The following is a 15838-nucleotide window of genomic DNA, read 5'->3' as shown; positions in this document are numbered from 1 at the left end:
TTATAGCTTTGATGATGTTCTTAACTAAGAGGAGATTTACTTTATAAGGATAAGTTTCTTAAAAAGATGGCAAAGATAATAAATATATGTTCATAATTTTTTCAGAACTGAACTCCCAAACATATGATCGAAATTCAGGAATACATGCCTGAATATTATTTATTTGTTCGGGAACTAGTAATTGAGCATTTATTATTTGTTCAGAAATAGGTAATCGAACATTAATCACCGAAGAAAATGATGAGGCAACACAGAGAAAGAGAGCATACTAACTGTGATAATGGTTAAACCGAAGTAAATGATGAGGCGACACAAACAGTAATCACACTTGGCTCTTTTTTTTTTTTTTGTGAGTTTTGTTAGGATTTTTGAAAGAGAGATTTTTTTGAGATGTAGGGATATGTATTTAATTGAATGAGTAAAATGTTTTTATAAGAATAATTTTGATATTATTTGGGTGGAGAAAAAAAATTATAAAGATTTTAAAAGTTATAAATGGGATACAAAAATGAGAGGTCAAAATATAAATGGCCGTCTACAAAATTCATGGAAGGAACATACAAATGGCAACGGCGTCGTTTACCGGAGCTAATTCTATATCCCTCAGCTGTAGATCTGTATTGTGCCCACGCAGTGAATCCAGTTGATCTTCACAATCTTCCCTTTCGCTCGCTCCTATACACACACATGCAGAGAGAGAGAGAGAGAGAGAGAGAGAGAGAGTACGGCAATGGAGTAGTATTCGGATGCACATGGTATTGGAGAAGAAAGGGGTAAGCGGATTTCACTTCAACGTTCTCTGTTGCGTTAATCAAATCTAAAAGGGTCATTTTTATAATCATTCATGTGAATTAACTCAAAAATTGGTCAAATCTACTGTATATATATATATATATTCATTCTTTGATTGGTGCAATTCTTTGAAGTGATTGATTCAAAACTAGTTGCAAAAATTCCCAATTGCTTCATGTTGTTAGTTTGGCAATGGAACCCAGATCACCTTCAAAATCTAGACTTCCAATTATGGGTTTCATTTACAAGCACAGAGCATTGAAAATTGGCCTGACCCTTTTAATCATTCTATTGTTGTTATTGGTTGGTGTGTATGTTAGTTCAAAACCATGGAAGACTCGATTTGGATTGAAAAGATCATATTTTACTGTGGTTGTAGATTGTGGTAGCACGGGCACACGAGTGAGTGTGTATGAGTGGATGATAAAAAGTGGTTTTAGTGATAGAGAATTGCCTATTTTGATCAATGCTTATCCGGACAATTCGACTAATAGTCATTCAAGGAAAGGCAGTTGTCAGTATCACTGCATACAAACCGAACCTGGGTTAGATAAATTTGTTGGGAATTCTTCTGGGGTTAGAACGGCGTTGAAGCCATTGATTCTATGGGCAGAACAATGGGTTCCTTTTGAAAGGCATAGGGATACTCCTATTTATGTTCTAGCTACTGCCGGGCTAAGGAGGTTGCCGAGTGAGGATGCTAGGTGGGTTTTGGAGGATATCGAGGCTGTTGTGAAGGAACACGCATTTATGTATAGGAAAAGTTGGATTAGGGTTTTGAGTGGGAAAGAGGAAGCTTATTATGGTTGGGTTGCTTTGAACTATAAATTGGGGATTTTTAACAATTCCACGAGGTTGCCCACTTTGGGACTTCTTGATTTAGGGGGTTCCTCGTTACAGGTGGTGGCAGAAATAGATGAGTTGAAAGAAGATGAATGCTTTCTGAGATCAAAGATTGGATCCCTTGAACATCTGATTTTTGCTTCCTCATGGTCTGCTTTTGGTTTAAATGAGGCGTTTGATAGGACAGTTGTTATGCTCAGTCATTCGCAGGCACTCAGACAAGGTTCATGGGGTACATTTGAAGTCAGTCATCCTTGTCTGAGTTCCAATTTTGTGCAAAATTATACTTGCAAAGGTTGCTTTGGGCTAAGTCCGTCTGACTCAGAAAGTTTGCATAGTCAAGTGCAGAGAAATGAGTTAAATTCAATATTTTTGGTTGGTGAGCCGAATTGGGAGCGGTGCAAAGTACTCGCAAGGGCTGCTGCCGTTAATTCAAGTGGTTCAGATTGGTCATTGCTAACAGATGGTTCAAAGTGCGAAGCAAGCTGTGCTTCTTTAAATGGTCAGTTCCGTGTTTTATTTTTTCGTTTTTTGTTTTCCATTACTATTGCTTTGGTATTCAGTTGTTAAAACACTCTGCATTTTAGACATCTTTACTTTAAAAAATATATATATTTATTTTCTATTCCCACAAAATAAATTGGTGATGCAATGCAGAAAACGACATTTTATTGCTTCAGGTCTGATTACAGCAAAAGTTAGGTTCTAAGATTTAGAAAATGGCTCTCTCTCTTATATTTTGATGTATATTGATTATTGAGTATGTGATCTTTTGACTTCTTCCATTATAAAGGTTGTGTGTCATCTGAATCACGAGTCCTTTGTACATGCACAATATGTAGGCATGTCCATTGATAAGCTTGGATACTCATGCTCCTTTTTTTCTTATGAAAAAACACCTTAGGTGAATTCCCAGGAGAGTCAATTTGCAGAAGTAAAACATGTTATTTAGTAAAATGCAACAGCAATCAAAATAGGGCTATAGTTCTATAGTTTCCAGATAGAAGCAAGGAGTTAGTGTAGGCTAGACTGGTAGTAAATGTTAGACTTCTGTATAACATACTGGATATGACATGAGACAAATTACTATAGAATGGCCACTAAGGTAGGCAGAAGAACTACAACATTACTTGTAGCCACAACTAAGACAGGCTAAGCCTTCATTGTTTTCTGTTATGACTACAAATTGATGTTTTACTGGTTATAGTCATACATTAGATGTTAGGTTTCGATATTTTGTGTTCTTATGTATCAATGAAAATGTAAATTAATGTTCTTAAGCTACTCTTATTTGTGGTCTGTACTAAGGCATCGTCACTGTAAATTGAGGCCAAGCATATGACAATGGTCTATGATCACTGTATGTTACCTATTTTATTCCACCATAGGTTTGACATTTTTATTGCTGGACTTTTAATGCTTGTTGCAGCTACTTTATAATGTTTTGCCTTAATTTAGGAGAATGTAAAAACAGTAGTTGACTATACAGGAATGTTGGTTTTTAACTTTCCTCTTCTCTTCTGCAGGCAGTAACGTGCTCAATTTGACAATGATCACCCAATCCATTCCACGTTTCCACGCTTTATCTGGATTTTTTGCTGTTTACACTACACTAAATTTGAACCCAAGAGCAAATTTGACAAAGATTTGGGAAAAAGGCCAGGAGCTATGTTCAAGATCATGGGCTGACCTGAGCAGTACATCTAAAAGCCAAAATTATGCTGCACAATATTGTTTCCACGTGCCCTATATGGCATCACTTATTGAAGATGCTCTGTGTCTTACTGATAAGGAGATAATTTTTGGCCCTGGAGACGTTTCTTGGACATTAGGAGCTGCACTGGTAGACGGGGGTTTCTTGTGGCTCGGTTCTTCTAGAGCTCAGACAAACATTTTAACTTTAAAGAATATGGGGGTAATTTCGTCGACTGTCTTTCTTTTTATTTTTCTTGTTTTCTTGTTTTTTTTAGTTTATCGTAGTCAAGTCAAGCTGCCTATGCCGAGTAAGAAGGTTGTTGCTGTTGGGCCGTCTTTACCATCTTACATTTTTCCAAAACGCTGCCCTAACTGATTTTTGCGGTAGATGTAATGTAAGAAACCTATTTTTTTTTTCCTGTACAGTCATAGTTTACATATTCTTTTTAAGCGGTGATTGTTAAAAGGATCATGTGGGAGTGGTTGATGAAAAGTTTGAGAAATTTTAAAACGGTTTTGACAGAGAGATCAACTCATATGGTGATTGTTTGAGTTTGCTTGTATAAATGGTGTTTGTTTTAGTTAATTTTTTTTCACTTTTTATTCACCTGACCTAAATGTACTTGAAAAATGGAACATTGTATAAAAAATCTTCAGAAAATCACTATAAAAATAAAGAAAGAAAAGCAATGAAAAGAAAGCAAAGAAAAGAAAAGAGAAGAAAGGTCCATCTAGGTTAGGAGGATTTAATATATATACATATATATATAAATGTTTGTTAAAGACAAAACATGAAAAATTCAAAATACAAAAACAATTTTCAAAAACTAAACCAAAAATTCCAATCCAGTTCATAGGCACATCATGGTAGTACAAACCGAACAGAAGTGGAAGACCATTACATAAAAAGAAAACAACATGAAGTTGTTCAAGGTACTGTTCAAATTTGAGAACTTACAAATTTACATTGAGATGCAGGTATGAAAACATGAAGTAACATTCTATATATAGCTTCTTCATACACAATGAGAAACTTACATAACCATACCCACCAAATCACCCATACTTCAGTATGTTGCTACTCCACTAGATTTGCATCCATCTAATGCAGATTCATTCAATTCCACCCAAACTTCATTTACGCGGCCAATTAACTTGAAGGGAGAGTTGTACTGTGCAATCGAATAAGCATATTCACTTCTGGAAGAAATTGAGTCCGCCCAAGGAGACCTGCTCAGGCTGATCGACAGCTTCTCGGCCTGTTTCACAATGTTACCATCCTTTGCGAATCCAGAGAACTTTCTGACGGCAATGCAGCGACTGGACCATGAATCGGGTTTAAGGTTCAGTTCAGGGAGAGGAAGTGGCGGAGTGGACTGGAACTTGACGGGTAAGTATAGTCTGACAAAGTAGGCGGATGAGTGTAGGGGCCCGGCTCCAGGGACAATGCTTGTTAATACGGGTGCTGTCATTGAAATCCGAGAGAAGTTCAAATTCGCTCCTTGGATGTACTGGAACAACCTGCAAGACAGAGAAAGTAAATGTTCTAAAGAAGTTCGATTACCATTACTGAATTCAGAGAGAAGGTAACAAAGAATAAATGCTTCAAAGGGATGGTGATGAGGTGGAAAGATACCAATTTCACCCTTTCTTTTTGTTTTTAATTTTTTTTTTATTTCATACCTAAGAGTATATTATAGTTAAAGACACAGAAGGGTACGCACCACGCGACCTTGTATACAGAAGGTATACCAAAATGCAAAACAAAATATATCCAAAACTGTCTATATATCCATAGGGAGAATCATCCCTAAGCTGACGACGAGACGACAACAACAACAAAGAGAGAGAGAGAGAGAGAGAGAGAGGGGGATGCCAACGTTGCTCATGTCAAAGCACAAATCGAACTCTCATTCCCCTTAAAACATCTACAGTTCCTCTCCCTCCAAATGTACCAAATAAGGCATAACGGAGCAACATCTGAATCCTTCATATTACCTCACCTAGGACACCCTCTATCCCAACAAGCAAAAGTTCCTAAAGCATTGCACACATCGCCCATTCCCCCCTTTCCTTTTTCCTACAATCTTCTTGCAATTGGAGAATGGAGAATAATCAATGTTCTTCCAATGTATCATTTCTGAGTCTAATGGAATAGACGACACCAGGATCCATACATCACTGATTAAAATTACACATTGATTTTCACATCTTCACATGAATATTTAGCATCTACTAATTGTTGGACAATCTTCACTGTATTTAAAAAAAGATTAAATTCTATTGTGTACAAAACAACAACAAGAATAAAAGAAATAGAGAAAATGAGAGAATTTGTTTGATTACAAAAATCAAACTCGAAATAAAAATAAATAAATAAAACCACAGATTTTATTTTGTTACAAAAACAAAAATAAAATCTGATTAAATAAATAAATAAAAACAGAATAAAATTAAAAAACAGAATAAAATTAAACAACTTACTTGGTTAATTTATTTGAATAACTTTTCTGATCAAGTCCAGTGTTTAACACTGTGTCCTTAAGACAGATTCGTCCTCTCCACGGTGCTTTCAGAATTTGGACGTCTATCTCCCAGGATGAAATGATCTTACCACAAACAATAGCAGCACTACAAATTGTTTGCCTTACAAACACACTAAGTGTTTACACTCTTTCTTTCGGAAATAAAATGCAGCAAGATGAAGAATATAATTTGCAGAGGATGGAGTACGAAAAATTTGAGTAAAATCCAAATGGGAGGCTAGTCTATTTATAGATGTAAAGGTGGCTTTGGTTTTGAATTGAACAGGTATGAAACCTGTTAGATTCAAATTTAAACAGATTTGAATTTGTTTATTCAAACAGATAGAAACGGGAAGGGCTCTGTTTGGATGAACAATAAATCCAAAATAGTTTAATTCTGTTTGAAAACGGGAAGGGCTCTATTTGAATGAACAATAAATCCAAAACAGTTTAATTCTGTTTGAAAACGGGAAGGGCCCTGTTTGGATGAACAATAAATCCAAACCAGTTTAATTTGAATTCTGGATTTTATTTTAATAAAAAATAAAATTAAATTCAAATGTTTTTGGCCCAAAAAGATTAGAAGCCCAACCCAACCACACACCACGCACCAGCGCCCAGGCCCAGCCTAGCCCGCCCGACCGGACGGACGGCGGCGGCGCGCGTGGTGATTTTTGGGTCCAATGGGTCTAGCCCATTTTCCCCATAACCTCTCCCTCTAAAACACTTGGGTACCCCTTGGGGCACACCCCAAGTATCTCACCCTAAGCCTTATAAACCCTTTCAAAACTTCCCACCAAATCAATGTGGGACAAGCCAATTTACAACTTTAAGGAATTTCCACCATAACTCAATTTCCATGGAGCACACTTTGGCTTCAATTTCCCATTCACTCGGTAATGGTTTTGAGCAACCAAATATACCACGTGAATCACAGCGCGGCATAGAACGCGTTACCACTTTGACCCGAGTAAATCGATGCTCGGGGCCCACCTAAAAAATAGACCAAACTTGAGAAAAAATTCTGGTTTTACCCAGAATTTTTCCACCATTTCCAACAATCCCCCACATGAATGGAATTTGATGACAACGGAAATGCAACAATATGCAGACTTTAACGAAAGAGTATAAGTCGAAAATATTTTGCATCAGGATAGGTAGTTTTCGGCCTTGAACCTTCCCTAGTGATAACCTATCGGACTTACTGGCTAACCAATGGACGCGATGCCTTGAATTGTTCAACCGTTTGTGTAAGCCAAGACAATAGATTTCACACAAAATATCTTCTAACACATCGTGGTTCTCACTGTTGTGTTCATTTTGGCCTTGAACGCGCCTGGTTTTCATAAGTGTGTCTAGAAAATTTAGCCTCTTCATTCTCATAGAAACGGCCCCAGTTCGACACTCATATAGGTGATTCTTGTTGTGAGTATCTCCTTATACTCGTCTTGATTTTATACCTTAATCAAGATATAAGTAATCATTAAAAGCAAAGCTTATCCTTATACCCCTGCATACAACATATGTTGCAGATATCACTCTCACCATAGGAATGAGTAGGGAATTTTTAATCCCTTGGTGATTTCTGGTGAGCCATACATAACTTAGTTGTCCCTTTGAACTTAGTTCTTGGGATCTCCAGTCATATAAGTAGGGTTACCATTATGACGACTCTTATGTAATAGGCTTTAATCCCATTCCCTTCGATGAACTATACACTAGCTCTTTTGTCAAACCTTTTGTTAACGGATCCGCAATATTCTCTTTGGCCCTGTTTGATTGGGGGATATAAAGATTGGGATTGGATATTATATCCGGTGGGGTCCATATATCCCATGTTTGCAATTTTTTTTTGAAGGGGATATAATATCCGGTGGGATTGTATATCCCCCAAAAGTGGAGGATATACAATACCACACCCCCCCCGTTATATCATATCCCCTTGGTGGGGATATGATGTAAAAAGTCCAATTCACTCTTTTTTCTATCTAACATAATATAATTTAATATTTTTTTTTGAATTTAATATAATATAATTATTGAATTTAATTTAATATTATTGAATTTAATATAATATAAATATTATTGAATTTAATATAATATAATATTATATTATATTATTTAATTTAATTTAATATAATATAATTTAATACAAATTTTGAATTTAATATAATATAATATTATTGAATTTAATTTAATATAATATAATTTAATATAAAATTTTGAATTTAATATAATATAATTTTATTTAATTTAATATAATATAATTATTGAATTTAATTTAATATAAATATTATTGAATTTAATTTACTTTAATATAATATTATTTAATTTAATACAAATTTTGACTATAATATAATATAATATAATATAATTTAATTTAATTTAAGTTAATATAATATTATTGAATTGAATTTAATATAATATAATTTAATATAAAATTTTGAATTTAATATAATATAATTATTGAATTTAATTTAATATAAATATTATTGAATTTAATTTAATATAATATAATATTATTTAATTTAATATAATATAATTATTGAATTTAATTTAATATAAATATTATTGAATTTAATTTAATTTAATATAATATTATTTAATTTAATACAAATTTTGAATATAATATAATATAATATAATATAATATTATTTAATTTAATTTAATTTAATATAATATTATTTTATTTAATTTAATATAAATTTTGAATTTAATATAATATAATATTATTTAATTTAATTTAATATAATATAATATTATGAGGGCAATCTTGGAAATTACTTGTTATATCCCACAATATATTTTGTAAAACAAACATGCATAACATATATCCAATCTTATATATCAAGTCAACAAACATGACTTGGGGGATATACTATCCAATATTTATATCCTATTCATTATATATCCTGACTAAATCCCACATCATATTATATCCTCTATTTTATATCCAACGAAACAAACGGGGCCTTTAGATTTTATATAATCTATTGAGATTATTCCGTTTGACAACAATTGCCTTACGGTATTATGTCGACGACGAATATGTCGTGACTTACCATTATACATATGATTCTGTGCCCTGCCTATTGCAGATTGACTATCACAATGAATGCAAATAGCTGGCACAGGTTTTGGCCACATTGGAATGTCTTCTAAGAAGTGACGAAGCCATTCTGCTTCTTCTCCTGCTTTGTCCAAAGCAATGAACTCGGATTCCATTGTGGATCGTGCGATGCATGTTTGTTTGGTAGATTTCCAAGAAATAGTAGCGCCTCCTAAAGTAAAGACATATCCACTAGTGGATTTTGAATCTTTAGTATCCGATATCCAATTTGCATCACAATAACCTTCAAGTACTGCTGGATATCGAGTAAAGTTCAAACCATAATCACGGGTGAATCTTAGATATCTAAGAACCCGAATGATCGCTTTCCAATGGTCTTCTCCGGGATTACTAGTGTACCTACTCAATTTACTGATAGCATAAGCTATATCAGGACGAGTACAATTCATTAGGTACATCAGGCTTCCAATGATTTGGGAGTATTTTAACTGAGACACTGCATCACCTTTATTTTTCGATAAATAAAGACTGATGTCTACAGGTGTTCTAGCTAAATTCAAATCATCCTTGATAAATTTACCAAGAATTTTCTCAATATAATGTGATTGAGATAATGCACATCCGTCAGATGTTTTAGTAATTTTCATTCCTAATATAACATCTGCGACCCCCATATCTTTCATATCAAATCTTTTGTTAAGCATTTGCTTAATTGATTTGATCATGTTTTGACTGCTTCCAATAATAAGCATGTCATCCACATAAAGACAAACTATGACATATCCTTGGTCAGTGTTTTTAACATAGACGCATTTGTCACATTCGTTTATCTTAAACCCATTAGTAAGCATTGCATGATCAAATTTTTCATGCCATTGCTTAGGTGCTTGTTTTAATCCATAAAGGGATTTTACAAGTCGACAAACTTTCTTTTCTTGCCCTGATACTACAAACCCTTCGGGTTGTTCCATATAGATCTCTTCATTTAGATCACCGTTTAAGAAACCTGTCTTAACATCCATTTGATGTATTTCTAAATTAAACAACGCTGCTATAGAAATAAGCATGCGAATGGATGTTATTCTTGTCACAGGGGAATATGTGTCAAAATAGTCCAGACCTTCCTTTTGTCTGTAACCTTTAACAACAAGTCTTGCTTTATACTTGTCAATTGAACCATCTGCTTTCATTTTTTTCTTGAATATCCATTTATATCCAAGAGGTTTAGAACCTGGTGGAAGATCCACCAATTCCCAAGTATGATTTTGCATAATGGATTCAATTTCATTATTAACAGCCTCTTTCCACAAAGGCGCTTCAGGACCTGTCATTGCTGCCTTAAAGCTTTGAGGTTCATTTTCTAACAAGTATGTCAGAAAATCTGGACCAAAGGATTTTGATGTTCTTGCTCTCTTACTTCGTCTTGGTTCATCATTAGTTAAATCCTGTTGGTCGAGACTATTACTAGTCTCTTTTGTTTGATTGTCATTAGTCTCTTGACTTTGTGTACAATCATAAGTTCTTTTCTGTGAACTTAATTCCTATCCTTTCTTGTAAGGAAAGACATGTTCAAAAAACACAGCATTCCTTGACTCTATAATAGTGTTCACATTTAGATCAGGTATTTCTGATTTATAAGTCAGATACCGATATGCACTAATATTCTGAGCATAACCAATAAACACACAGTCTATTGTTTTTGGTCCAATCTTAGTCTTTTTAGGAATAGGAACTTCAACTTTTGCCAAACACCCCCACACTTTTAAGTATTTGTAGGAAGGCGATCGACCTTTCCACAATTCATAAGGAGTGCTGTTGGTTTTCTTGTGGGGTATTCTATTAAGAACAAAATTAGCAGACAATATTGCTTTCCCCCACAAGTTCTGTGGTAAGCCTGAACTTAGTAACATGACATTCATCATTTCTTTTAGGGTTCTATTCTTCCTTTCAGCAATTCAATTTTGCTGTGGAGAATAAGGGACTGTAGTTTGGTGAATAATGCCATGTTGTGCACAAAATTCATTTAATGGTGCATCATATTCACCACCCCTATCACTTCTAACCATTTTAATGGTTTTACCAAGTTGATTTTCAACTTCTGTTTTGTAGAGTTTAAACATTTCTAAGGCTTCATCTTTACTTCTAAGTAAATAAGCATAACAATATCTTGTGCAATCATCGATAAATGTTATGAAATACTTTTTGCCTCCTCTAGTTTGAATAAATTTTAAATCACATACATCAGTATGAATTAATTCTAGAAGTTCGGTTTTTCTTTCAACCGATTTAAATGGAGCCTTAGTTAGTTTCGCTTCTACACAAATTTCACATTTATGATTAGGATTATTTTCAAACTTTGGTATATGATCTAAACCAATTAATCTACGCAAAGCATCAAAATTCACATGTCCTAATCTACCATGCCATAAATTTGACTCAAGAATATAAACAAAAGATGTGTTATTCTTATTCATAGCAACTTTCGGTACAACTGTCATTACATTCAACTTAAAGAGACCATCACTCATGTATCTCTTACCAACATACATACCACTCTTTGTTAATACAAATTTATCAGACTCAAATACAAGCCTAAAACCATTTTTACTTAACAAAGACCCAGAAACTAAATTCTTCCGGATGTCAGGTACATGCAGTACGTTGTTGAGGGTCAGTTCGTTTCCTGATGTCATCTTTAAGATCACTTTCCCTTGTCCAGCCACAGTAGAAGTAGAAGAATTTTCCATGAAAAGTTGTTCACCATTTGCAGCCTCATTGTAGGTAGTGAACATCTTCTTGTCCGCACAAATGTGACGAGTTGCTCCAGTGTCAACCCACCACTCTTTGGGATTTCCAACCAAGTTAGCCTCAGACACCACAACAGAGAGGTTGATGTCATTCACTCCGTCAGAGATGTAATCCAATTCTGTTACATTGGCCTGATTGGTGGTCTTCTTACTTGTACTTCCATGATCCTTCTTAAGGCGGCGGCAGTCAGAAGCTCGATGTCCAGTTTTGCCACAGTTATAGCATTTTCCTTTGAACTTCTTGCTACTATCGCCTTGTTTAGGACCATCTCCAGTAAACTTCCTCTTTTTGTTATGTGGTTTATAAACTTGTTCAACCACATTAGCCTTGGACTCAATGAGATTTTTTCCATTCCTCTTTTCAGCCTTTCGGTTATCTTCTTCAATTCTTAATCTTACAATCAATTCATCCATAGTCATCTCTTTGCGTTTATGTTTTAAATAATTTTTGAAATCTTTCCAAGCCGGTGGTAACTTTTCCACTAAAGCAGCGACTTGGAATGACTCGCTAAGAGACATACCTTCTGAATGAATATCATGCAAAATTATTTGAAAACTTTGAACTTGAGATATTACCGTTTGGGAGTCTACCATAACAAAATTCAGAAATTTACCGACGACAAATTTCTTCGTGCCGGCATCTTCTGTCTTGTATTTCTTCTCCAAAGAATTCCACAATTCTTTTGCTGTTTTCAGAGGACTGTATACATTATACAACATATTGTCAAGGCCATTTAGGATGTAGTTTCTGCACAAGAAATCTGAATGTTTCCAAGCATCTACAGCGGCAACAACTTGCCGATCACTTTCACCCTCTTTAAGTGCTGGAGCCTCTTCATGGAGAAACCGGGCCAAATTAAGAGTTGTAAGATAGAACAGCATCTTCTGCTGCCATCTCTTAAACTCGGTACCATTAAATTTTTTCGGTTTTTCTCCATGATTGATTGGTACATGAACATGGTTCTGGATAGGGACCGATGTAGGTGTAACAATAGGAGTACCGCTGCCAGATGCAGTTTCAGTTGTAGTAGCCATAATCTCTGATTACAAAAATGAGAAAAAATTAAAACACAAAATAATTATAACACAAAATTAAAACACAAAATTAATTTTCTAGTTACTAAAACCAGAAAATAAATTATAACAACAAAATAATTTTATTTTCCTTGTTACTAAAACTAGAAAAATAAAATATTACAAGAATTTTCTGTAATACCAAATAATATTCTGAATTGTTAATGACACCAGTATCGTACTACTAGTTGTTGTCAAAGAAAAGAGACAGTATATTACTACTATCTGTCAAATAGCATAAATCACTATTTATTTTTCCAACCAGAATATTAATTTGAAAACACAGAAAATTAAATACAATGAAGATACCCAAAAAGAAGAGTCTGTCTTAAGATTGTTGGACAATCTTCACTGTATTTAAAAAAAGATTAAATTCTGTTGTGTACAAAACAACAACAAGAATAAAAGAAATAGAGAAAAGGAGAGAATTTGTTTGATTACAAAAATCAAACTCGAAATAAAAATAAATAAATAAAACCACAGATTTTATTTTGTTACAAAAATAAAAATAAAAATAAAATCTGATTAAATAAATAAATAAAAACAGAATAAAATTAAACAACTTACTTGGTTAATTTATTTGAATAACTTTTCTGATCAAGTCCAGTGTTTAACACTGTGTCCTTAAGACAGATTCGTCCTCTCCACGGTGCTCTCAGAATTTGGACGTCTATCTCCTAGGATGAAATGATCTTACCACAAACAATAGCAGCACTACAAATTGTTTGCCTTACGAACACACTAAGTGTTTACACTCTTTCTTTCGGAAATAAAATGCAGCAAGATGAAGAATATAATTTGCAGAGGATGGAGTACGAAAAATTTGAGTAAAATCCAAATGGGAGGCTAGTCTATTTATAGATGTAAAGGTGGTTTTTGGTTTTGAATTGAACAGGTATGAAACCTGTTAGATTCAAATTTAAACAGATTTGAATCTGTTTATTCAAACAGATAGAAACGGAAAGGGCTCTGTTTGGATGAGCAATAAATCCAAAACAGTTTAATTCTGTTTGAAAACGGGAAGGGCTCTGTTTGGATGAACAATAAATCCAAAACAGTTTAATTCTGTTTGAAAACGGGAAGGGCCCTGTTTGGATGAACAATAAATCCAAACCAGTTTAATTTGAATTCTGGATTTTATTTTAATAAAAAATAAAATTAAATTCAAATGTTTTTGGCCTAAAAAGATTAGAAGCTCAACCCAACCACACACCAGCGCCCAAGCCCACTCGACCGGACGGCGGCGCGCACGTGGTGATTTTTGGGTCCAATGGGTCTAGCCCATTTTGCCCATAACCTCTCCCTCTAAAACACTTGGGTACCCCTTGGGGCACACCCCAAGTATCTCACTCTAAGCCTTATAAACCCTTTCAAAACTTCCCACCAAATCAATGTGGGACAAGCCAATTTACAACTTTAAGGAATTTCCACCATAACTCCATTTCCATGGAGCACACTTTGGCTTCAATTTCCCATTCACTCAGTAATGGTTTTGAGCAACCAAATATACCACGTGAATCACAACGCGGCATAGAACACGTTACCACTTTGACCCGAGTAAATCGATACTCGGGGCCTACCTAAAAAATAGACCAAACTTGAGAAAAAATTCTGATTTTACCAGAATTTTTCCACCATTTCCAACAATAATTTACATGGACATCTACAATCTATAAGAATTTTTCCTAAATATGGCTTGATGTTGCTTATACATAATTATATTAGATTCATTTCATTAAGTAAGATATATGTACATCAATTAGATGGTGACTAATCATTGATGAATGCACCTATATATACATAATGTATAGAAGACTAATAGAGATAGTGTCAATGTATTGTGTATCTATTATGAATGTAGAAAATACATAAATCTATCTAATGAGTTCATTAATATAGAAGATGAATTATGTATTATGAATGTAAAAGATATATTAATCTATTTAATGAAATTCATTGAATGAATAGATTCTTTAATGGGAAGAATACTAGTATAAATAGTATAAGGTCCCAAACCACACTCTCCATCACAAAAACTCAAGTTGTCACCACAAGAAGGCTCGCCTAGAGAAAGAAGTGGTTTGAAAATCTTAGACAAATAAAAAACTTGAAGATCAAGGTCTTCTATTCAAGATTTCTTTTTCTCAAAAGCGATTTTCATACTATCATGGATCAAGATATTTATATACTCTTTTTTTGGTATGCCGCTCTGTGAGCAAGCAGTGCCACGCACGAGCGGAGCAAAAACAAAGCAAGGAGAATTGTTCGTAGAAATTCGTATAATTTTCATGTATAGAATTGAATCCTTAATGGTTTTCAGTTTATACTCAGCAAAGTTTTCTATCACAATCAACCTCTGATTTAACAGGCTTCATTTTAACAATTGTTGTGGCCGATAAAAGCCAAATTCCTTCGCACCATTTCTGAACCAAAAGCTTTGATTTTTATCTTCATTTCATGGTATTATGATTGTTGTAAAACTTATTCTCCCTTGGAGCCTATTTCGTTACCGAGAAAATTTCCCTTTCCGGCTTGGGTTGGGTTGGGTTGGGTTTAGTTGAGTAACAAAATTTATGATTTACGCAAAATCCATAATAAAGTCAATAAATTGAACAGCTTCAGTTTTATTTGAATAATTTTTGGAGGGTATTCTTGTGGGGAAGGGAAAGAAACAAACAAGGAGTAGCTAAGCTACCAACCTGTGAAAGCCATCTTTGGTGGCCTTTTCGAAGGAGATCTCGTTAGCAGAAGCGGACATCCAAGCGGAGTCTCTGTAGATTCTGATCTCGAATTCAGATTCCTTGTGAACTGCCGTGTACTGTGGCGATTCGATCGCCTTTGAAACACCCACTAAGCAGACGAAGAAGAGGAAGACCACCATCAATGACAACCTTGATTCCCCCATCTCTCTCTCTCTCAATTCGCATACAGTTCAGTAGCTTCCAAGCCACAGGGGGCTAAAAATAGGATGAGCAAGGATTCCCTGCTTGTCATCTCCACTTAACTCCCTCTTTGCAATGATTAAGATTCAT

At 34.4% G+C, this 15838-nt stretch overlaps 2 protein-coding genes across 3 annotated transcripts; one reads left to right on the top strand and one right to left on the bottom strand.

Moving 5' to 3' along the window:
- The first annotated feature begins 528 nt into the window (after positions 1-528).
- On the top strand, positions 529-3866 carry LOC114263407 (putative apyrase 7). Of its 2 annotated transcripts, none has more exons than XM_028203937.2 (3): positions 529-773; positions 1113-2137; positions 3162-3866. In XM_028203937.2, exons 1-3 carry the CDS (start codon positions 547-549, stop codon positions 3704-3706), a joined length of 1797 nt encoding a protein of 598 aa, XP_028059738.2. In that variant the 5' UTR covers positions 529-546; the 3' UTR covers positions 3707-3866. The 2 variants fall into 2 exon arrangements, with proteins under 2 accessions (XP_028059738.2, XP_028059739.1); XM_028203938.2 differs by having other exon boundaries at positions 623-773; positions 1172-2137.
- Positions 3867-4198: 332 nt separating this feature from the next.
- Positions 4199-15838, bottom strand: LOC114263408 (uncharacterized). Its single transcript, XM_028203939.2, has 2 exons — positions 15506-15838; positions 4199-4851 (listed from the first exon to the last, which is right to left on the bottom strand). The coding sequence occupies exons 1-2, from the start codon at positions 15709-15711 to the stop codon at positions 4398-4400; spliced, it is 660 nt and encodes a 219-aa protein (XP_028059740.2). The 5' UTR covers positions 15712-15838; the 3' UTR covers positions 4199-4397.

The sequence above is a fragment of the Camellia sinensis genome, chromosome 4 (genome assembly GCF_055761805.1).
Source record: "Camellia sinensis isolate YWXY chromosome 4, ASM5576180v1, whole genome shotgun sequence".
Classification (NCBI taxonomy): Eukaryota; Viridiplantae; Streptophyta; class Magnoliopsida; order Ericales; family Theaceae; genus Camellia; species Camellia sinensis.
The sequence above is the reverse complement of the archived record's forward strand: the minus strand, read 5'-3'. Positions and strand labels throughout refer to the sequence as shown.

Bases quoted from the DNA above. Each gene is read 5' to 3' on its own strand.
- LOC114263407 (XM_028203937.2), top strand. From the start codon at position 547: ATGGAAGGAACATACAAATGGCAACGGCGTCGTTTACCGGAGCTAATT. The intron at 774-1,112 runs GTAAGCGGATTT...TGTGTATGTTAG, and splicing joins TGGTATTGGAGAAGAAAGGG to TTCAAAACCATGGAAGACTC. The intron at 2,138-3,161 runs GTCAGTTCCGTG...TCTCTTCTGCAG, and splicing joins AAGCTGTGCTTCTTTAAATG to GCAGTAACGTGCTCAATTTG.
- LOC114263408 (XM_028203939.2), bottom strand. From the start codon at position 15,711: ATGGGGGAATCAAGGTTGTCATTGATGGTGGTCTTCCTCTTCTTCGTC. The intron at 4,852-15,505 runs GTTGGTAGCTTA...TCTGTCTTGCAG, and splicing joins ACCAAAGATGGCTTTCACAG to GTTGTTCCAGTACATCCAAG.